The 24,979-nt window shown below is 35.9% G+C and overlaps 2 protein-coding genes across 2 annotated transcripts in view; both read right to left on the reverse strand.

Moving 5' to 3' along the window:
• Positions 1-24,979, reverse strand: part of PKHD1 (PKHD1 ciliary IPT domain containing fibrocystin/polyductin) — a 429,330-nt gene that overhangs the window by 123,918 nt on the left and 280,433 nt on the right. The window contains exons 53-54 of the mRNA XM_024121891.1: positions 7,005-7,118; positions 4,409-4,496 (exon numbers count right to left, since the gene is read on the reverse strand). Coding sequence (XP_023977659.1) covers positions 4,409-4,496; positions 7,005-7,118 — 202 coding nt within the window. The remainder of the gene's footprint in view (positions 1-4,408; positions 4,497-7,004; positions 7,119-24,979) is intronic.
• LOC102992319 (ubiquitin carboxyl-terminal hydrolase 1-like) lies at positions 21,074-23,521 on the reverse strand. Its single transcript, XM_024121892.2, is given in 4 exon segments — positions 21,074-21,809; positions 21,895-23,040; positions 23,042-23,448; positions 23,450-23,521. Coding segments are annotated over 4 exon segments (2,361 nt in total).

The following is a 24,979-nucleotide window of genomic DNA, read 5'->3' on the forward strand; positions in this document are numbered from 1 at the left end:
TGACTTACTTCACTCTGTATGACAGACTCTAGGTCCATCCACCTCACTACAAATAACTCAATTTCGTTTCTTTTTATGGCTGAGTAATATTCCATTGTATATATGTGCCACATCTTCTTTATCCATTCATCTGTTGATGGACAATTAGGCTGCTTCCATGTCCTGGCTATTGTAAATAGAGCTGCAATGAACATTTTGGTACATGACTCTTTTTGAATTATGGTTTTCTTAGCGTATATGCCTAGTAGTGGGATTGCTGGGTCATATAGTAGTTCTATTTTTAGAAGAAAAAGTATCCTTATAGTCTTAATTTACTGTTTATTCCAAGAATGCAAGCTGAATTTTACTAAATGCATCTCTGTTTTGTATCAGACTGAACACATTCTTAGTCTTTATATTTTTTGTTTAGGTAAATTATATTAATTAATTATTTCATTGTGAACCATCCTTCTTTACTTGAATAAATCACACTCTTTTTAAAAAAAATAAATTACTGGATTTCATTTGTTGCTGTTTTATTAAGGATATGACTTGGATGTTGCCTCAGTTTTCTTTTTTTGAGTTACCTTTAGCAGCTGTTTTATAAATTACTTTATGCTTGCTTGCTAAAACAAATTGGAAAGCTTCACATATTTTCCTATGCTATGGAATAGATTGTACAACACAATAAATGTCTGATGACTAAATGAATGGCTAGAAAAACATGACATAAATTTACTTGAGTCAAATGTATTCTTGGGAATAAATCTGTGATAACTTTATGTCTTGCTGTTATTGGTCCTTTCAGTTTTATTCTTCTTTAGCCGATTATGATCATTTATATTTCTTTTTTTAAAATTTATTCATTTATTTATTTATTTTTGGCTGCATTGGGTCTTTGCTGTTGTGCGCTGGCTTTCTCTAGTTGTGGCGAGCAGGGGCTCCTCTTCGTTGCGGTGCATGGGCTTCTCATTGCGGTGGCTTCTCTTGCTGTGGAGCACGGGTTCTAGGCATGCAGGTTTCAGTAGTTGTGGCACATAGGCTCAGTAGTTGTGGCTCGCGGGCTCTAGAGCACAGGCTCAGTAGCTGTGGTGCATGGGCTTAGTTGCTCTGTGGCATGTGGGATCTTTCCGGACCAGGGCTCGAACCCATGTCCCCTGCATTGGCAGGTGGATTCTTAACCACTGCACCACCAGGGAAGTCCCAATCATTTATATTTCTATATATAATTTTTAAATTTCAGAATGACACTATATAGATATACACATTTTTAGATTACAATTTTAATCTCTTTGATATCTATTATAGTTGAATCCCCATTTCTGAATTACATTTTGTTTTCTTTGTATGGTTAGTTATTAGAGATTAAACCAGTACCTCTAAAAAAAAATCAAGTCTATTAATTTCCTACTTTGTAATTCATCAATTTCTGCCTTTATCAGATACGGATTGATTTCATTAGATTTGTTGGTTATTTTCTTTCTGATTTCTTACATTGACAACTTAGTTTATTTTGTACTTTCTTATTAAACAATGAAAGCATTTAATGTGATGACACGTATGGCCGTCTCTCATGCAATACTCTCATTACTGTTATTTTCCAAGTAGTCTATTGATAAAGATTTGATCTCCTCTTAGATACAAAAGTTATGTAGGAGAGGGTTTATCTTTTTTTCTTCCATCTTGCAAGAGATTAAGGCTGTTGGCTAAAATTTTGTTTTAAACTCCATGTTTTTTATTGTGATTATATTGTATCAATATATAATTTCTGTTTATTAAAATTGATTAAGGTTTTTAATTATATATATTGGAGTAAAGATATATTATACATATATACAAATTAAATTGCCTTTATTATATTCGTTATATTTCTTAATATTTTCTTTATAATTTTAATCTAAAGGTTAAAAACTGAAAGAGGTAAGTAAATTTTATTACTTTCATTACTATTTTTGTTTCTGTTAATTTCCTCATATTTTTTACAGATTTAATTTATATATTTCTATATTATCTGGTATAAAACTTTCCTTACTACTGGGGTCTCACTGAAGATTGAAGTCTTTATTAATATAAAATGTATTTATCTTGATTTTTTACTTTTCTTGTGAATAATTTTGAAGTTCTTCCTTCCATTTTATTTTTATTTTAAGGATTCATTTTGTCCAATATTTAACTAAACATTTTTCTGAACTGGTTTGTTTTCCTCTGAGAAAAAAAGGTATGATTACATTTTTATTCATTACTAATTTTTTGTCTATATAGGGTCATTTTTAACCAGCATATTTTCTTTTTATAATTGGCAGATTTATTCTTATTTTCTTACTTTTATTGTCATTTTGTACCTTTTTTGTTGTTTTAGTTCTCTTACTATTTCATGGTCTTCTCTGTATTTCACCCTTTATTTTATAGTTTCTTTCATTCTTTTCTCTCTCTGGTGATTTGGAAGGTATATGTCCTATTTTAAATTCTGTTAGAATTAACTCATATTTACATATTTACTTCCTATGGCTCTCTTATGCTCCATCTCCAGTTTCCTGTGGCTATAGTCCCCAATTTCAAACCTAGATTTTTATTTGAGAATTATAACCTGTGATGGTTAGTTTATGTGTCAACTTGGCTAGGCTATAGTAGCCAGGTATTCGATCAAACAGGAAGCTTAGTGTTGTTGTGAAGGTATTTTGCAAATGTGGTTAACATCTACAATCAGGTGACTTTAAGTGAAGGAGATGGTCCTCAATAATGTGGGTGGGCCGCATCAATCAGTTGGAAGACCTTAAAGCAAAACTGAAGTTTCCTTAAAAAAGAAGAAATTCTACTTCAAGATTACAGTATCAGATCCTGCTCAAGTCTTTGCACCCTGCCAGCCTGCCCTACAAAATTTTGAACTTATAGCTCTCCTAAGCATATGAGCTAATTCCTTGAAACATCTCTTTATATATAATATATACTGTATATAATATATATACACACATACATACACATATAATCTACTATTATATATATTCTATAGAAACAGAACCCTGACTAATACATTAACTTTCAGGGCTTCCCTGGTGGCGCAGTGGCTGAGAATCCTCCTGCCGATGCAGGGGACACGGGTTCGTGCCCCGGTCCGGGAAGATCCCACATACCGCGGAGCGGCTGGGCCCGTGAGCCATGGCCGCTGAGCCTGCGTGTCCGGAGCCTGTGCTCCGCAATGGGAGAGGCCACAACAGTGAGAGGCCCACGTACCACACAAAAAAAAAACAAAAACACATTAACTTTCAGATTTTATGTAGTTTCTTTTATAAGAGCAATTAGAATTTGTCTTATTTTAATAACCATAGTTACAGTATTATATTTAACTTATTCCAATGCTTGCCTTTGATATCTATACTTTATCTACCTTCATATAATTCCTGAATTGTATTTGTATTCTTAAATTTTAGACTGAGTTTAATCTCTATTATAACACATTTTTGAATTTTTTCAGTTCTTGCAAAGCAAAAGAAATCTTTTGTTTGCATTCACATGTGAACAGCATTTTAGCAGGGTCTATGTTTACAAGCCAAGCCTTTGCTTATAATCTTTTTTCCCCTGAACATTTATAGATTTTGCACCACTAGCTTCCTACATTTGATGTTGTAGAAAATTCTAATGTTATCAAGCTTTATGTCCCTTTTTGTTTTCCTTTTACTTTTTCACTTTTTTTCTTGTACTGTGAGGATATGTATCTATCATTATTCTCGATGTTATTCAAATTAAATAGAAATAATCCCAGGTCTGTTATGTGTATTTTAGTTAAGTTTTAGTTATTCTTTGTGGTGTCATTATTCTGGACTCATTATAAAGAGCAGTTATCAAAATGCACTTGTATTTTCTGTTCTCTATTTCTAATACCTTCTCTTTTATTATTTTTATCTCTTGATTTTGTCTTCTTCATTCATGTAGACTCCATCAATTTCTTCATGTTGCCTGCTCACTTTGACGCAGTGGTGATTTCATTCTTTACTGCCTCCAGTGCATTATTAAATTCTATTAATGCAATTTAAATTCCGTAAGATTCTTTATATGCTTCATCTCACTCATTTCATTTCTATCTATCTCTTCACCAGCTATCATTTCAATTCAGACATTGTGGTCCCTCCTTATATTTCATCTATTATCTCATAGAATTCATATTTTTAAAGATTTATTGGCAGCAGAAAACATGTATGATCTAAAATTTACTCGTTAAATAAATTATATACCCCCTGCCTTTAGCTTGTTTTGTTCTTCTTCCATTATGTTACAGAGAATATTTTAAATTCCTTCTAGCCTTTTATTTTTCTATTTATTCATCCTTGAATTATGATCCTTAATCTAAAATTTAATTTCATATTGTAACAAAACCTCCAGCAGAAGCAAACCAAACCAAAAACTACATCCCTAAGTTACTTTCATTCCTTACCTCTCATTGCCTGAGGCAATGTCAGCCCCAAGATGTGTCCAGGATTTCTTAGGATAAGCACTATGAAGCTGAACTTTGCCAAATACCCCTGAAAATAAAAGGAGCAACAGTTGGATAGGAAAATCCTTCCAAGAAATTAAGGCCACATAAGCAAAACCCATTAGAGAGCTTATTGTGCAAGATACATGATATAGAAACTGTATATGAAGATGTCCACCGTATCAGAAAAAGAACACTTAACATCTCACTTGGCTATGAAACATTTTTATTCTCTCAAAACCTATAGAGAAATGAATGCTACACCACATCTAGTAATCCAAGAGCTGGGAAATAGACCACTCTAATGGTCTATTCCCAGCTAACTAGTTAGAGTTCTACCAGTAAGTCACTCCAAACCATTTGCAATTCTGTTGGAAGTTAACTGGTTTTGATATTTTGTGTTATACAGTAGACTTTCCAAAGGCAAGGTAATTTTGTTTCCTGAGGAAAGAGATTTGCCGCTATTAGCTTTGTTTTCCATAGCTGGACCTCAGATATTTTTGTATTACAGATATCAAAGGATAAATCTCTAGCTCCTTTGTTCAAAATATAATTTATTTCAGACTCATAAATTAAAGTCTTACCAGGGACATGCTTGATGCAGTCCAGTTTTATTCCTTCGGGTCTTTCCTCTTACACATTTTATTGCCATTTAAAATCACATGAAGCAAAATTCCTCATATTCTAGTGGTCAAAACATGTCTTGAGCATGAACCCAAGCAGTAACAAAATTATGATCATGCACACCTAACACATGTCTATTTGTTTGTAGATAAATAACCATACATACAAATGAATATATTCATACATGTTTGAATAAAAGTTCTAATGTTTTCTTCCTGCACCCAAACGGATTGATTGTCTTAATACCCCTGGATTAGTGCACCCCCATTTTATTGCAAATCACTAATCTTGAAATCTAAAGATTTCACAAATTTAGCAGGAAATGTATAAGGGAAGTAAAAACCAGTAAGGTACAAATAATATACCTTGGGTTTTCATCCAATGTGAACTAAAAAAGCTCAGTTAATTAGAACCTAACCAAGTGTTTAAGTCAACACCCATAATTTTACCATACTCTAATTCAGCAAAAATTCAGGAGATAATAAAACTAAAATAAGGATTGGTGGAAATGGAAAAAATACTCCCACTTTTAGGACATGACCTGGAATCAATCTTTCATAATAATAATATCATCATCATCATCAAAAAATTAATCACTATTAGCTAAGTAAGCTAGACAGGAGGGTAACATGGAATAATTTAGAGAAATTTCCAACTACAAAGATTTTAACAAAAACCAGTCTATTTCCTTTAATTCACCAGAAAGCAGATTTCTTGATCATTCCCAATCACCAAACGTTAACTGTAAAATGACACCATTTCTTAGTTGTTTCAAGGAGATTATAATACTTGAAGAGATTAAAATATGTTATTTACTTATGATATCACCAAATTTTAAGCATGTAGTGACAAACATTTCATTCCTTTTTCAATTTAGTATCAGAGAAATTTTTAGAAACTCTTGTTTGGCAATACAGCTGGCACTGGGGATCAAGACAGGCACCCTCATATGCTGCTAACACAAAGTCTAGTTCAACATGGCACTCCCTGGAACAGAGTGGACACCACAGGCAAAAAGAGTCCATGCTCCTGTTGTGATCCATCTAGTTTGTCAATTTGAAAAAAGTAAAATATTCCTTAACCTCATATTCTTAAAAAGATAAAATAAATAGCATATATGAAAAATCATTTGAAAACAATAAAGCACTATCAAAGTATTATATGGCAATGGCTATACTTTATGAAACTAGGTTACCAAACTTCAAACTATCCTAACATGATTGTTTTTACTGAGTCACTGAAATCTTACAAAATTAGGATTACCATACAAAGAAAATTTAAAAATGCTAGAAATCTATAAAAAGCCTCTTATACCTTTCCCTTAAAAGTAAGTTATTGCGTGGCCCTTACCTCATAGTTATAAAAGTCCAGTCCTAGTTTCTAAAAGTCCAGTCCTAGTTTCTGTGCTCTTCTGTGCTTTAAAAAAGGATTTGAACTGGGAGATTGGGATTAACATGTATACACTGATGTGTATAAAATGGATGACTAATAAGAAATAAATAAATAAACATTAAAAAAATAATAAAATAAAACAGGATTTGGTATTGCGGCAGTATCAAAGGAAGAAACTGCCAACAGTAAATATTTCTTAGTAATCTATAGATCTATCAGTTTAAAAAATATATCAATAACCACATAGTATTTAAAGTTGATAACACAGACTCTTCATCCAGCCTTTGGTGTGTGACCAATCTGGATATGAATCTAGGTTCTGACAGTATAAAACCGTGTGGCTTTCTGCATATTGTTCATCATCTCTGAGTCTTAGTTTTGACATGTGTAAAATGTATACTCCTTACAGGAGAGCTGGTAAGTGAAATAATAAATTCTCTAGAAGAGTGCCTGGAATTTAGTAGGTGTTCTATGAATGGTACTTCCCTATCAGAAATACACACACATTTCATTTTTAATAAAAACTGCATTATACTCTTACCAATTGTTCCTGGATCAATACGAATTCCGATGAAACGGTCACAAAAGACTCCCTCTGAAGCTCTAAGGAGAATCAGAAGCTTTTTTTCTTTTTCTAAGGGATTTTCTAAAGTACCTGTTTACAAGAAAAGTATATCATGTAAATTAATTTGAAATTTAAGGAGGGAGAGGGAAACTGTGATGTAATTTTGAGAATGCAAAGTAGACTAGATGGAGAAAAGCCAGTGTTCATGGATGAAAAAAGAAAAGGTGGAAAAATGAGATGCAGTAAACTTCTCTGAGGGAGACTGGATTACTGTTCAGCAAACATTCACTCTTCTTAGGGCAGAGTATATTATCCTGACCTACTAATATTGAGCCTGGACACATGACTTGTTTTGCCCTATGAAATTCGGGTAGAAGTGACAGTAATGCCCATTCCGAGTTGATGCTTTAAGATGCTTGGCAAGTTTCACCAGATCACTTGCAATAATGTTCCCTGCCATGAAAGGAGAATTCCTTAAATAACCTCTAGGGCCTGGATGAAGAGACGTACACAGCAGACCCGAATAGAACCCATGAGCTGGAACCAACTCAAATCAAGTCTGGCATCAATATTTGTTGTTGTGAGCCACTGATACTTGGTGATTCTTTGTTACACAACATTATTACAGCAAAACCTGACTGATACACTGTCTACGGCTGGATCCCCACATTGCTCTACATGTATTTTAGCATAAATCTTCACAACACACCTGAGAAGTAAATATGGTTCTTATCTCAGTGTTAAATATTCATACAGAATGAGGCTAAGGGGTTAAGGGACTCGTCCAAATTTATCCAACTAGTAAGTAACAGTCTGAATTCGAACAATGGTCTGTTTATGCTGTGTTTTATTAAACAAGTAATAGGTTATTATCTAAGCCTAAATTCTTTTAGCAGTAAAAGGACACAACCTTCAAGCTGTGATACTCAAATAGCAGTTGGGAATTACTTTTGACCTTAATCTGTTGATGTAAACAGCAGACTTTGGTCACTTTCACAGTATGAGAATAATTTGGGGAAATTACTAAAATTGTGCTTCTGAGTACAGACCTAGCAAAGATTATTTTCTTCAGAAAATACATCTTAGAGTACATAAAATATTACAAAGCATTAGATTTTTTAAGAAGCAACTAGTGAGAAGATTGTCTCCAAACTATATATTGGATTGGAGAAGTTGACAAAACACATCTGCTATCAAACATGCCTTTCCACTTAGAAATTCCTGAAAACATAATCCAAAATGAGGTTGCCAAATATGGTACAATGAAGTAAATGGAAACTTAAAATTGCCTGGTTGTGCTTTTGGCTAAGTGGTCTTTCAGGGGCATAAAATCATTTTCCCCAGTTGGCACCCCATATATATACCTGGTTAGCCAAAGGCTCGGTGTGAGTTTCCAGCTTGCTACATACCTAGCTCTATAGTTCAGCCTGCACAGCCACTGGTCTACAGGGACTGTTGAAAGTAAGACTCAGAGGGGTAAGTAAATTTCCCTGGAGTCACACAGTAGGCCAACGAGCATGCAAGGATTGGACCCCACAGCGTGTGCTTTCCCAATAAAACGCTAAGGTACACAGTGGCTCCACGTAGGTAACGCCAATCCTCAGCTCAGTGACTAACACATCCTCTTAGCCAAAACAAAGATGTGCGAGAGCAGAAAGAAGGGATGTGGGGAGGAAGTGAATGTTAAGAAAATGTGCGTGGTACAGCTCTTATCTGGCCAGTAGGCCGTTTTCCAACTGTGATTTCATTTATTTCACGGAGGGTAGTTTAGATCCTTGGGGAAAAATGGTCTAGCACTAAACAGATACCAGAGAGAAAAAAAGTAGGACAGTTTTTGCCCTAGAGAAATGTACGCAGAGTCCCACGAAAAGAGTTCAGTGTTCCTCTAAAATCAGAGATTAAATCAATTATGCAACCCAAAACGGCAGCACATGTGGAGCTTTCACAGAAAGTCTGGGCAAAATTAGTCAGCCTGCCGTGATCTTTTGGTATCTGAAATGACCAGAGTTTGTATTCTTTTTTGCGATGTGGGGGAAGGGAAAGATGGAGAATAGGGACGGAGCAGAAAGAAGGCAAGAGTGACGTAAGAGAAGGAAATAGATACTATTTTAACATGAAAATGCAGTGCTTCTCAAATGTGTGAAAGCTGGTAAATGGAAAGCCTTAAAGTCCAAACTCCTCATTTTATTCTCAAATCTAGCACTCAAAGAAGGGTGAGGTGCTCTCACCAGCTTGGGCTTTGTCTCTAAATGAGAGGAGCCACCGCTAAGAGAAGGCTCATGGGATCATGCAGTTCTTCTCTGATTTTCCTTTTTAAAGCTGCTTCAAGCTGCTCTAAACTGTAACAAACGGCATTTTCAACCTGGATGAATGCAGATACTCACAATGGAGGGGAAATCCTTGTCGCCATGCTGCCGAGACATGCCAGGTATTTTTGCATATATGATTTCATTTAATTCTCAGAACTCTGTGAAGGATATTGTTGAGGCTCTCACAAGGAAGTGTAGACAGGGAGAGGTTAAAGAACCTGTCAGAAATTACACAGCTAAAAAGTGAGGAAGCTGGGCTTAGACTTAAAAGTCCCATCCGAGGACACATGGACATAGCGGAATAGGAAAGAAGTAAACGGAAGTTGTCACAACTTAGGATGATGGTGGGTAACGGAGGGGAAACAGAATAGGTTCCAGATGCTAAAATCACCTGGGGAGATGGAAGGAAAATAAGTTCTGGTATATAAAAGATAACGGTTATAATGATTTGAGGAATATGGTACAAATGGATTCCATGAACTTCAAAGGTAAGAAAGAGGTTAAAGGACTTTATACGATTTTATTAACTGAACTTCTTTGATGGAATTAAATATAAACCTAGTTTACATTTAAGTCCACTCTTTTAGCACGACTCCCCACAGCTTGTGACTAAGCCAGCCCACCCTGAATTATTTACCTCCACCCTCCTCTGTGCCCATGAGATTCCCCAGGCTTTTATATGCCTACTTTCATCCTGTCTAACTCCCAATCATCCCTCAAAACTTGGCTCCACTATAATTTATTTCTAAAAGCCTCCTATGACCTAGAGCTAGATGCCCCCTTCTGTGCATAAAAATGTCCACACCTCTTGCTGCAGTAAGTCTTCTTCGAGGAACTTGTCCTAAGGAAATAGTATAGAACACGGGCAAGGGTTAATGCTCAAAGTTCTCCACTACAGTGCTACCTATTTACAATAGCGGACATCGGAAAACTCTTTGAAATAGCAAATGATTGGGAACAGCTTTGTGCATTTAGAACCCCTTCCTTCCCTGCCACCTGCACCCTGGTTTCCTTGCCATGACTGAGAGCTGAGCCACCTAAACCGAGTTCCCAAACAAGAGCAAACCCAGCTCAGAGGCCACCACCTCTGGGAGCCTTCCTTGTTAACTATGTCTGTGTTAAGTAGCTCGCTGTGGGCTACCACACAGGCCATGCTTTACCTCAGTGCTTCAAGACTGTACTGTAAGTGTCTTTTTTCAGACTGCCTCCTCTTTACAATACACTCCCTGAGAGAAGGAGCTGTGTCTTTCCAGCAAAGTTCACATCTATTTTGTCCCCAAAATGGTGAACTAGGTAATTTTAACCAATCCTCTTGCAGAAAACAATTAGAAATAAAGAGGGATACTCTACAGTAAAAAAGACACCAATGTTATAAGAATAGTAAGTATGTATGTGCCTAGCATCATAGCTTCAGAATAAAGCAAAAATGAGCAGATATACCAAAAATAACAGTGGCAAATTAAATAAACAAGAAAATAGTAAGGATGCAACAGTTTTGACCAATACAATTAGCAAATAACATAATATGTGTAGATGCAAAACTAGACTCACAAAGAATACATATTCTTTTCAAGCTTGCATAAAACATTCACAAATATTGGTCATATGATGACCCTAAAGCAAATTTAGCAAACTTAAAAGAATTAAAACCATATCGCATATACTCGCCTACCATAGTTCAATCAAAATGTACAATTCATCTGGGGAAAGGTCTATAAACTGAATTGTATTAAATAAAGGTTTTCCAATTATCTAGAGATACCATTAAGAGAGTGAAAAAGCAAGCCACAGAGTGGGCAAAGGTATTTGTAACACATATAACCAACAAAAGGTACACTCCAAAGTATATAAATGACTTCAACAAATCAATATTAAAAAGATAATTCATCATTTTAAAAGGGCAGGGTAGGAATAAAGATGTAGACATAGAGAGTAGACTTGAGGACACAGGACGGGAGGGGGAAGCTGGGGTGAAGTGAGAGTGGCAACGCCATATATACACAACCGAATGTAAAATAGTTAGCTAGTGGGAAGCAGCAGCATAGCACAGGGAGATCAGCTCGGTGCTTTGTGACAACCTAGAGGGGTGGGATAGGGAGGATGGGAGGGAGGCTCCAGAGGGAGGGGATATGGGGACCTGTGTATGCATATGGCTGATTCACTTTGGTGTACAACAGAAACTAACACAGTATTGTGAAGCAATTATACTCCAATAAAGATCTATTTTTTTTTAAAAAAAGGGCAAGAGAACAGCTACTTCACAAAACAAGATACCAAATAGAAAATAAAAATTTTAAAAGTGCTCAAATCACATTAAAAATTAGAGATATGCAAATTAAAACAATCATGAGATTCCACTACATACCCACTAGAATGGATTCTTATTTAGTTGAACTTGTACTTTTTACTTTGCAAACTTTTCTGAACGTGTGTGTCATATTTCATAATAAACTATTATGTTTCAAGGACACTCATCAATACATACTTGTTCATCAACAGAATGGAAACTGATCAAAATTATATTTGTTTTTCTGCTTCTCTAACACATTAAATTCTTTTACAGCTTTAATGAGGTATAACTGATGTATAAAAAAAGTGCATATATTTAATAAATATTGACCAAAATTTTAGACTCATCTCCCTAATAAATTTTTTGTCGGGTCCTGTTCACTGAATCCAAAACAACAAATTGTGTTTATAAATAATCTGTATTTCCCTCCAAGTTAACCTTGAAATTCCATAAATATCATGATTGACCATAAAAGATAGGTTAAGAAATTACCCCCAATATCAATTTTACACATTTTCTCCTGCCCTCAGAACTAAGTTATACATTGATGACTTTGGAAGCTGAGCTTCCAACTGAAGCATGACTATTTTTCTCATGTCTTGCTGTAGCTATTTTCTTCAGAGTAGAGCCTCCAGAACATTCTGGACAAATAGTGATAAATCAATTAAATTGTGAAGGCTGTTTTATTCTGAATTAGCTTTTAATTCCCAGTGTACACTTGACCCACTTAGCCCTAAAACACCCCTCCTCAACAAAATCAATCCCATGTGAAAAAAAAAAAAATGGAGGGTGGAAGGGCTTTCAGCCCAATGAAATAAGACATGGTTATAAGAATAACCAGTAGACATTATCAAATGATAAGCTCCATCCCCTCACAGAGTGATTTTATTCAAGCTGACAAATTTCTATCATTGATGAGGAGGCTCTCAATTTGTTAACAGTTGATAGAAATTAAAATAAAAGTTAATATATAACATTCATTCACATATTTGCAACATGTATAAAAACCCTTATAATTTCATAAATAAGATTGAGCTAATTTACTTCTGTAAGCCTCAGTTTCTGCAACTTCATATAAAATAGGCACAGTAAAAGCATCCATTTTTAATTAGGCTTAAATAATTTAGTACATGTTAAAGATACATGGCAGGGTCTGCATATAATACATGCTCTTAAAAATGTTGGCTCTTAGTAGTAATAACAGTGTAAACAGTAGTAGTAGTAAAAATAGAGAAATGAAACATTTTAAAATCAATGTTTAAACTTGGAAATTAAGAGAAAGAAGGCAAGCTCTTCCTGGCAAGTAATGTCCTGTCCCTAAGGTACTAGAAACTAGACATTTCAAAGGTAAACATATTAGGTGATCACTTACTTGAATGTCCAGACCAGGGGACTGCAGGAAACAAAATTAAATTCCTCTTAAACTCAAATACTCTCATAAGAGTTTTCTAACCAAGAAAATAAAGTATCCATTCATTCATTCATTCACTTGTTTGCTTAAAATTAACTAGCTTTTCCATGAAAAAATAATTAATTAATATTTAACAATTTTTTTATTATATAATTAACTATTTAATCATTTTTAAATAATTAATAAATTTCTAAGGAATTTTGTGATAGAAGTTCAAGAGTCCAAAATATAGTTTGGGAAATGCTGATTTAGAAAATATTAAAATATTAAAGTAAAATGATTACTACAATTGTGTTTAGTAGAGACAAACCCAGCAAGATAGAAGAATTATTTCTTGTATCTGTGTTTTGCTTAAAAATACATATACATTTAAGAATAACATGATACATGGGCCAGCTTCTCAATCTTTCTTAACCAAACTTTTACAATATTTACTTAACTTGCCTTCCCTCTGGTTTCCCCCAAACCATCCACCCTTTCTTTACTTAGGATAAAGGTCAAGCTCCTTAATGTGACCCAGGATGCTCTGCTTTCTCTGATTCTCAGCTCTATCTCACAAACCATTCTCTCTCTTGCTAACAAAGCTTCAGTTACACTGGCCTTATGTTAGTTCCACAAATGTTCCAGCTTCCCAGCTTTGGGGACTTCAACATGCTATTTCCATTTCCTGAAATGCTCTCTGGACATGACTTGCATCTCCAGCTACCACTCCATTCTTTCTTCATCTTCCCTGCCCTCTCCCCTGAATCTTTTGCTTTCTCACACAGGTGAGCAGAAGGTCTTTAGTAAAATAATATACCCACGTTGTACTATAAGAGGAGAGCAATATTTGCAGGAAAAAAACTCTTGTTTTTAAAATGTGTCTGTGTGTTTATTTTGTAGGTGCTACACTCTAAAGACCCTAAAAGGCCTTAGTCAATTAAAATGAAGGTTTGAGAGGTCTCACAATTGCCCTCCTAGGACTGTACTAGAGCCAAGAATTTCCATGGACTTGACCACAGAGAGCATTGACTGGATGGAGAGGATCCTGGAGATAGGGAAGAGGGAAATAAAGGGAAGACAAGATGAGATGAGAGCAAAAAGGGACCCTGGCACCCATCTGATGCCATCTCTGTATGGAGTTAATTTAATGGAAAAAATTTAAAAATGTTTCACACCAAAAAAAAAAAAAGGAATAATGTGGTATTTGTCAGAGAACTAATATCCATCTGAAAACAAACAGATATTTCTATGCTTGATCTAACTTTGAAATATGTATTATTTAACTGTTGGCTAACAATCTTCTGAGGAACTCACAGAAGTGGAGTTTAGTGCTTCCTGAACCTGTAAAGAACAAAGGTTTTATGCTTTTGCCCTTAGAGTTAAGTATGATATTTAAAAATCGCATCCCATTGATTTCACCTTTTTATTAACTAGTAGTTTGATTAGAGAATGGTCACTATAAACAGAAACTGATTTGTTGACTGATGATCTATATTAGCTAACTTATAAACCATCTACTTTACAGATATCTATGTACACTTATATTACACATTAAATTTGTGGTTAATTGGTATTATTTTTTAACCATGAACTTGAAAGAATATATTTTTGTTTGGTTTAATATATTATTTTTAAACAAACATCACCACAAGATTCTCTCTGGCTACTCAATGAGTCTGACTACTGGGTATTGTGTCTTTAAGCTGGAGGATATGTTTTAATCTACACGTTTCTCTGGTTTGTCTCCTTCATATTACTTAATCATCCAATGATCCTTACAGAACTGTCAGTTTGGAAGGCAATAAACTGTGTATGGATTTTTCTTCTTCTTTAGGATTGAGAAAGTCCCAATCATGCAAGCAATGAAAGAAACTTCCATACACCTAGTACTTCATTTCCTTGTATATATACATATATATGTATATATACATATATAAGTGTATATATATGTGTATATATACATATATATGTATATATACATATATAAGTGTATATATATGTGTATATATACATATATATGTATATATACATATATAAGTGTATATATATGTGTATATATACATATATATGTATATATACATATATAAGTGTATATATATGTGTATATATACATATATATGTATATATACATATATAAGTGTATATATATGTGTATATATACATATATATGTATATATACATATATAAGTGTATATATATGTGTATATATACATATATATGTATATATACATATATAAGTATATATACACAACTGAATCACTTTGCTGTACACCTGAAACTAACACAACATTGTAAATCAGCTATACTTCAATTAAAAAAAAATTTAAGTGCAAGAAAGCCAAGAAATAGAGTGATGTACAATAGATCACATGGGTCAGCTTCTCAATCTTTCTTAACCAAACTTTTACAATATTTACTTAACTTGCCTTCCCTCTGGTTTCCCCCAAACCATCCACCCTTTCTTTACTTAGGATAAAGGTCAAGCTCCTTAATGTGACCCAGGATGCTCTGCTTTCTCTGATTCTCAGCTCTATCTCACAAACCATTCTCTCTCTTGCTAACAAAGCTTCAGTTACACTGGCCTTATGTTAGTTCCACAAATGTTCCAGCTTCCCAGCTTTGGGGACTTCAACATGCTATTTCCATTTCCTGAAATGCTCTCTGGACATGACTTGCATCTCCAGCTACCACTCCATTCTTTCTTCATCTTCCCTGCCCTCTCCCCTGAATCTTTTGCTTTCTCACACAGGTGAGCAGAAGGTCTTTAGTAAAATAATATACCCACGTTGTACTATAAGAGGAGAGCAATATTTGCAGGAAAAAAACTCTTGTTTTTAAAATGTGTCTGTGTGTTTATTTTGTAGGTGCTACACTCTAAAGACCCTAAAAGGCCTTAGTCAATTAAAATGAAGGTTTGAGAGGTCTCACAATTGCCCTCCTAGGACTGTACTAGAGCCAAGAATTTCCATGGACTTGACCACAGAGAGCATTGACTGGATGGAGAGGATCCTGGAGATAGGGAAGAGGGAAATAAAGGGAAGACAAGATGAGATGAGAGCAAAAAGGGACCCTGGCACCCATCTGATGCCATCTCTGTATGGAGTTAATTTAATGGAAAAAATTTAAAAATGTTTCACACCAAAAAAAAAAAAAGGAATAATGTGGTATTTGTCAGAGAACTAATATCCATCTGAAAACAAACAGATATTTCTATGCTTGATCTAACTTTGAAATATGTATTATTTAACTGTTGGCTAACAATCTTCTGAGGAACTCACAGAAGTGGAGTTTAGTGCTTCCTGAACCTGTAAAGAACAAAGGTTTTATGCTTTTGCCCTTAGAGTTAAGTAAGTATGATATTTAAAAATCACATCCCATTGATTTCACCTTTTTATTAACTAGTAGTTTGATTAGAGAATGGTCACTATAAACAGAAACTGATTTGTTGACTGATGATCTATATTAGCTAACTTATAAACCATCTACTTTACAGATATCTATGTACACTTATATTACACATTAAATTTGTGGTTAATTGGTATTATTTTTTAACCATGAACTTGAAAGAATATATTTTTGTTTGGTTTAATATATTATTTTTAAACAAACATCACCACAAGATTCTCTCTGGCTACTCAATGAGTCTGACTACTGGGTATTGTGTCTTTAAGCTGGAGGATATGTTTTAATCTACACTTTTCTCTGGTTTGTCTCCTTCTTATTACTTAATCATCCAATGAGCCTTACAGAACTGTCAGTTTGGAAGGCAATAAACTGTGTATGGATTTTTCTTCTTCTTTAGGATTGAGAAAGTCCCAATCATGCAAGCAATGAAAGAAACTTCCATACACCTAGTACTTCATTTCCTGACAATCAAAGTCATGGGCTAATGATGACCTTAGGCTCCTGGCTACAAATGTGAGACAGGGCTGACAAATACCCATCACTGGCTCTGCAAAACAATATGTGACAAGTTTTAGGATAAAAACCCAGTTCGTAGCATAATTACTGAGTGACTAGGCAGTGCATCACGTGACTTGGCTCTGACAGGCTGAAGGAACAATGCACTGTTGAGTCCAAAGGGACTCTGAAATGTGGGGCATGTGTTGTTTACTTAGGGATCAAGGAGACGTCTGTTAAGTTTTAAAGACACACATATATTATTACTGATTATCCCTCTCTGAAATCCTCCTACAAACTATCACAAGAGAATTTTCCAATTGCAATTTTAAAAGTATGCATAATATTAAAACACTTTCATTGAGTTGCACATTTGGATCAATAACATGTTAATATCACTGATATCTAAGATAACAAAGGATGCATATTAAAGCATGGAAATGATGTCTCAACTAAAAAAGGACACTGGTGAAAAGGATGAGTTCAGACAGCTATTCCTGTGCAAAGAAATACAAATATTTAAAACACTCAAGGAACCAATGTTTATTGAACAGGCTTTGAGTCAGGCATTTTTATTAGCTTTCCTCTCCTAGACAGAATAAAATTTAGATTTGTACAAGATCATCAATTTTTTCAATGTGTTTTTAGCCCCTGTTTATTTCTTTCATATAGGGAGACGGGGGAAACATTGTGGTCATTTATACATTAATACTGTGAGTCCTTCCTCACAGATGTTGACATTTAGGTGTCAGTAGACTGGATGTATTACAAGAAAAAGGCATTGAGCTGAAAGACAGACTTAGATGTGTCTATTCATTTATCAATAAACTAATCAGTCACACAGCACATTATCAGAAGCCTACTATGCACAAGGTACTAGGGTTACAAAATTCTGTAAAGAAGGCTATCATCAGGGCTTCTCTGGTGGCGCAGTGGTTGAGAATCCACCTGCCGATGCAGGGGACACAGGTTCGTGCCCCGGTCCGGGAAGATCCCACATGCCGTGAAGCAGCTGGGCCCGTGAGCCATGGCCGTTGAGCCTGTGCGTCCGGAGCCTGTGCTCCGCAATGGGAGAGGCCACAGCAGTGAGAGGCCCGCATATCAAAAAAAAAAAAAAAGAAGCCTATCTCTAATACAGAGAAGACGTCTATTCATGAAAACATACCATTTCATAATAGTAAAATGAATGCAGTAATGACAATACGAATGAAAGAATGGACCAGGAGAAAAGATACACTGAAACCTACTTAATGGAAAATGCCCATAGGAAAGGTAGTCCTTGGGCAAAGTCTTGAAGGACAAATATTTGAAGGGACTAAAATAACCTCTAATCCTGGTCCTGCTCTTTATGAGCTATGAGACCTTGGAACCAATCAATAATCTCTTTGGATCTCAGTTCCATTATCCATACAATGATACAGATGATTCACATAATCTCTCAGGTCTGAGATATCACAGTTATAAATCCACTATTGAGGAATTTTCCAGAAGTTGTATAATGACTCGCTAAACTAGATTTATAATCCAGATTTCTAGAATTCCCATATTCATGAAGGTCCTAAACTAATTTCTGTCTTCTTAAAGTCATATGCATGAGATTATCAAAAAGTAGCAATTTTCAGCACAATTTGGACTCACTTGAGTTCTTCATCGCTTTAGAAAACAACCCTGCATAGCTTAAAATCCATCCTACACTGTGAAATTCATGCCTACTTGTCACTAGTCTCCAGCTACCATGGCAGCCTTTCTGCCTCACAACTATGTAAAGCACAAGCCTGGCTCTGCCTCAGGACTTCTGCACCAGCTCTTCCTTCTGTCTGAAACCCTCTTGTTCAAATCTTTGTGAGTGTAGCTCTTTCTTGGCACTATGGTCCGTAGTCACACTGATTCTTCAGAAAGGTGTTTACTGACTACCTAATCTATGGTGCCAACACCTCTCTTCAGCTCACTCCTCCATTTAGTTTTCTTCAGAGCATGTACTGCCATCTGAAATTATCTTCCCCATTTATTTTACTATTTCATTGTCTATTTCCCCAACAAAAGAGTGCACGCAGGAATCTTACCTGTCTTGCTCACTGCTGAATACTCAAGTCCCAGGAAGAATGCTTGGCACTGAGTTGGCATTCAATTAAAGAGAAAGTGAGGGAAGTGGGGAGGAAGGGGATGGAGACGGGGCAAATCTATTTTCTCCTTAATCTACTGTTTTGCTCCATTTTATCATCGAAAAGAAAGTTTGTTACTCATGAAAGCATAGAAAGGTTTGATGACATCACTCTTAATATAGACAACGGTTCATTTTCAAACATGAGATTGAATCTGTTCAATTGTACTTAAGGCTATATTTTAAGCCAAAAAATGAAGTTGTTAAAGTATAGATAAATGGCATTAAACTTATTAGAAGTTACTGTCTTTCAGGTATTGTGTCGAATTTTTTTCTTTGTTCAAGAACCTACTGTATAGCACAGGAAACTCTACTCAATGATGGGTGGTGACCTAAATAGGAAGGAAATCTAAAAAAGACCTCTGTGCTTTGTGACCATGAGAGGGGTGGGATAGGGAGGGTGGGAGGGAGGGAGACGCAAGAGGGAAGAGATATGGGAACATATGTATATGTATAACTGATTCACTTCGTTGTAAAGGAGAAACTAACACACTATTGTAAAACAGTTATACTCCAATAAAGATGTTAAAAAAAAAAAAAATAAAATAAAATAAAGTCTCAAGTCACAATGAGCATTTACCCTAGAATACATATTTCAGCATTGGCCTGAGACCAGGTAAGGAAAACTCCTAAAAAAAAAAAGAGTGGATATATATATACGTATGACTGATTCACTTTGCTGTGCAGCAGAAACTAACACAACATTGTAAAGCAACTATACTCCAATAAAAATTAATTTTATGTAAAATAGATAGCTAGTGGGAAGCAGCCACATAGCAAAGGAGATCAGCTCATGCTTTGTGACCACCTAGAGGGGTGGGATAGGGAGGGTGGGAGGGAGATGCAAGAGGGTGGGGATACGGGGATATATGTATAGGTATAGCTGATTCACTTTGTTATACAGCAGCAACTAACACAACAATGTAAAGCAATTATACTCCAATAAAGATGTTAAAAAAAAAAAGCCTAAACAAAAAAAAAGAATTAATTTTAAAAAAACATGCAAAGTAACATTTTCTATCAAAACTATATTTGACAGCCATTATATTTAAAAAAAGAAGAAGATGGACAATTTCCTTTCCTGCTTTCTTTATTCTCTCCGCTGTATCTCATACTACTAACCACTCCCTCTTTCTTGCAAATTTCTTCCTTTGTTTCAAGACATTATCTTCTTTTTCTTTTTTTTAAATAGTTGTTAAGCAGTTTAAATTTTATTGACCTCCTGGTTTTTTAAAAAAAGTTAAATTTAAGGTCACACCTCTCCTGGTTTTTTTTAAAAAGTTAAATTTAAGGTCACACCTCTAAGTTTGATGCACTATATACAGATCGTGCAGAGTATGACTATGAAGAGATACAAATTAGTCCATGCCGAAAAAGATTTACTAGGGTACAGAATCATTTTCATAAATACATATAAAAGTCTTGTGAAGATAGAAGAGGACTGACTCTTCAGGTTTTCTGAGACACTTTTCAAAGTGATTCAAGGCACAAAATGTGCACTACTGTGAATACATACATGTGCCTCTAATACAGCCCATCAAAGATTTGGCTTCATGACTTACAAAACTAAATGTACTGAAATGAGATTCTGCTTCTTAGCTGAAAAACCACAGAACCTATAAACATCATGTAGATAATTACTCCAAAATATGGAGATACAAATACAAGCACTTTATTTGAAAAAGCAAACACAAAAGATAGGTGTAAATTCAAAGTGTTTAAATGCTTCCATTTTGAATAATTCATTTAAGAACCTATACAAGTTTGTTCCCAGAAGCTAATGCATCAATCACTAGTCTCCACTAAGGAAAATGAATTCTAAAAATTAACATAGTTTTCAATAATTCAAATTTCACTATTTATATAAAAACCTATAGAGACCAATAATATCCAATAGCTTCAAAAGGTAAGTTAAAGACTTTTTTGATGTAATCAATTTACCGATGTTTGTCCAGGTCTGTTTAATATACACGCAAGGAAAATACACTCACTCTATAATTTCTTATAGAATAGCAAGTAAGGAGTAGATGTAGGAGATGTAGAAGGGGAAAGAGAATTCAAAAAGTCCTTCTCTTCAGTAACTTTCACTTCTGAATCATCAAAAAGCAACCACTTCCCCTCATACTCCTTTAAGCTTTGCACTACATATGAAATTTTGTTTTCAAAACCACTCATGTTAATGCCTGTTTGGTCACTGGATTCCTTGTTTCTATCAGATTCATGGGTCCCATTAGTATTGTTAGTCTCAGAATCTCTATTTTCAGCAAACGCTGTACTGGCAACTTTATCAGGATTAGAAGCTTTGTTGTATAACTCATAATCTGCTTTACTCTTTTGTCCTCCAAGAAGTCCAATAGCGTCTACATTTTTTTTATTCAAAACTTTACTTGGCTGGGTATTTCCACTGACTCTAATCAACACTTCTTCATCGTCATAATTTTCGACCACACCCCTGGCTTCCTCCTCATTCAATGGTTCTGGCTTACCTATTTCACACATTTGGTCGTTCACAAAATTTTCCTTATCTAGTTCTAAACTGTTAAGGTCAGTGACTTTAACAAAAGCAGTATAATGCCCACTACTAATTGTAATGCCACTATGCATCACAACTGCAAATAATCCATAGCTGTTGTTGGTTGGTTTTGTGCTCCATTCTTCTAGTGACATTTTAAGAGGTGTCAGTAAAGGAGTGTTCATCTTGGAAAGTCCACCACCATAACAATCAAACACAAAGAATACTGAAATAAGTACTAATATTCAGGCGCTTCTGTGAAGGATATACGGCACTTCCCCCCTTAATTTTCTTTATTTTCTCCCAGCCACTAGCAGCAAAGCACTTCAAATGAATAGTTATAACTTCAGGCATTTTGTCAAACAAAAGACTTCGTTCAGCTTCAGTATAATGATGGCAATTTTCACAGAAATATTTATCTTCTCCTACAATCCTCTCCACTGAAGCAAACTGTGAAATTGCCCATCTCAGGGTCTTCATTTCTGTTTTTGGCTCTGGAGAAATTTCAGAACTCTCCTCTACTTTGGAAAGCTCATCTTCTTGCACTGGTACACTGATGTCTTGAAAATCTTCTCTTCTTTCTGTTAAACTTTCACATTCTAAGCAACGAGTCCTTAATACCAGCTGACCTTGAAATAATTTCTCCACTAGCTCAAAACCAATTTGCTCTGCACCTTTGTTTATGGGCTTAACTTCATTAACAGGCATAACATTATTCCCTGGAGATTCAAGTCCACAACCATTAGCTGTATTATCATTCTCATACTTCCCCAAGTCCTCTTCAAGATCATATTCATTTTCTTTAGATTGTCCTTTGGATTCTTGGTTTGTTGTTATTTTACCCATACTACAGAATTTAGAAATAATGCTGGGTTGCTTAGCTGCAGACCTTAACCAGTTTATTTTAACTCTTGATTTCTTTTGTGAGGGTCTTGCACTCTCATTTTCAGAAATGCACTTGGGGATTATTTTAGCAGGAATATCTAATGAATCAACTGTAGCTTTTCTTTTTGATCTGGTTTGTCTCTGGTTTTCTTCCAAAGACTGGTGTTCCTTAGAGACTTTAACTTTTTTCTTCATGTTACCAAATTCAGCGTCACTTTTTCTTTTCCCATTTACTTTTGGCAATTTTTCTTTATAGTCTTCAGAATGCCTCATACTGTCCATCTCCATGCTGTTATTACCACTCATTTCCTCTTTCTGGTGTTTTTCTTCTACCTTAGTAGATAACTCTGCCACATTTGTTACTTCTTTTTTTAGGAGTTGGCATGTTTCTTGAATGTTTCCCAAAATACACTGTAATACTTTCTGTGCATCATGCTGTAGATATCCTTCATACATAGGGTTGAGTTCCCTGAGTGTGTTAAGTAGCCGCCTTGGCTGAGTAGCAAGTTCATTAGTATATTTCTCTGGATTTAAGAGAAAACTAGCCTGAAGCTGTTCGACAAATGATCAAGGACTGTAGGCTGCATATTAGTTCATAACTTGCTGAAGAATCTTCTTTGCAATTGCCCTTATCTTTTTGATTGGCTTCATCTTTCAGGGCTTCTTTCTTCCTTGAAATAATATTAAATAAGTGCTTCACTCCAGATTTAAAACCAGCACAAAAATATAATACCTGAAGTAAACTATTAAGATAACAAGTATTGCCGAGATTATTCAGTCCCACAAACGGTAACAAGTTTTCTCTCTTCTCACAGTTGATAGGTGAGGACTGTGCTGCAGGTACAACTTGATCAATTTCTAACCCTCTATATTCAGAAGTTTTTTCTTCATTTTCTTGAGAATCTGTGAAATCCAAGGCTCTCTTGGTTTCCTTTTTCTGAAAAAACTTCAAGGAAAGTCTGTTTTTTTTTTGTTTGTTTTTTTGTTGTTGATGGACTACCTCTTGAAAGCTCATTACTTTCACTAGGTACGACACCGGGCATTTTCTCTTCGAATCCCAAGGAGCTGACAAGAATTAATTTATACAGGGACCTTGTAGTCACCAATCATATCTAGAATATAACATTTTACCAGGTTTCTCCCGTAACTCTGGTCATGGCCCATGGCCCAGAGCGAGGTCCGCGGCGGTGACGCCGAGGAGTCTAACCGGGCTGAGGGCGGATGCGACAGGTGAGCCCCTGCTCCGAGCCCGCGGGGGCCCGCGACCCACGGAAAAGCTGGCCGGATCGCGCTCCCCGCAGGGGAGCGACCATTCGCTCTCAAGAGCGGGAACCCGGGCTGCCGCTCGGTCCTGCCAGGCGCCGGCACCCACTACATCCCCGAAGCGGCGCCAGACCGCGCCCGCCCGCGTCCCCGCCCCGGGACGGCAAGGGGCGCCAGAAGCGGTTCCGCTCGCCTGGCGCCCGAACCGCTGGGGACTCAAGACATTATTTTCTTCTCATTTTCCATCTACCTTCATAGCTGTTTCTTTTCCTTTCTCCTTCCTGAACTCAGCTTCCTCCATTACCTTAAAAGGTTGGTTTTTGCCAAAATTTCAGCACTGGTCATTTTTTCTTCTCTATCTCACAGCTTCGATTGCACATTTTGGCTGATGACCCATATAGAGTTAGCACAGTCCTCTCTCCTGTGCTTTCTCATAAATCTATTTGCCCTCTACATGTTACCACTTACACATCCCACTGCAACCTAAACTTGACAAATATGAATCTATGTAATCAACAAACCGCTGTACAAGGCTTACTAGGTGGCTGACACTGTTCAAGCACTTTAATAAATATTAATTCACTTAATTTTTATAAAACTCTATAAAATAAGCATGATTATTATTGCTCCCATTTTAGAAAGAAAAAGCTCATTAATTTACCAGAGTCACTCAACTAAAAAGTGGTGGGAAGGAGGTTCTGTCCTGGCACCGCCGTGGACCCAGATCTCCCAACCTGAACCCTAAGATGTATCCTAACCAACTCCTCTCCTCACATCAAAATTGCCACGCAGTTCTAGTAATTTTTTACCTTCTCAGTACTTCCCTAATTCATTCTTCCTCTTTAACTCCAGTGCCTTAGTTCAATCTTTTACAATTTCTTTTCCAAAACACCTCGTAGCCTTCTCACTTTTCACTGTGCCCCTTCCAACACATCCCCCCACACTGCCAGAGTGATCACTCTAAGACCAGATCTAATCATGTCACATCCCTGCTTAAAACCACCCAGTGACTGTGTACTGCCTTCATGATAAAACCCAAACTCCCTAACATGACGCATAAGGTCAAGAAGCTTCATCAGCTACCACCGTTCTATAAATCCTACAATCCAGACCTACCCATTTCCTACAATTTCCTGAAGGTATAATGCTCATCCACAAATATGTGCCTTTTCCGATCTCTTCTTTTATCTTTAATCCCCCTCCACATTGGAGGAGGTGACACTTCCAATTATGTTTTC

Source organism: Physeter macrocephalus, chromosome 18, assembly GCF_002837175.3.
Source record: "Physeter macrocephalus isolate SW-GA chromosome 18, ASM283717v5, whole genome shotgun sequence".
NCBI lineage: Eukaryota > Metazoa > Chordata > Mammalia > Artiodactyla > Physeteridae > Physeter > Physeter macrocephalus.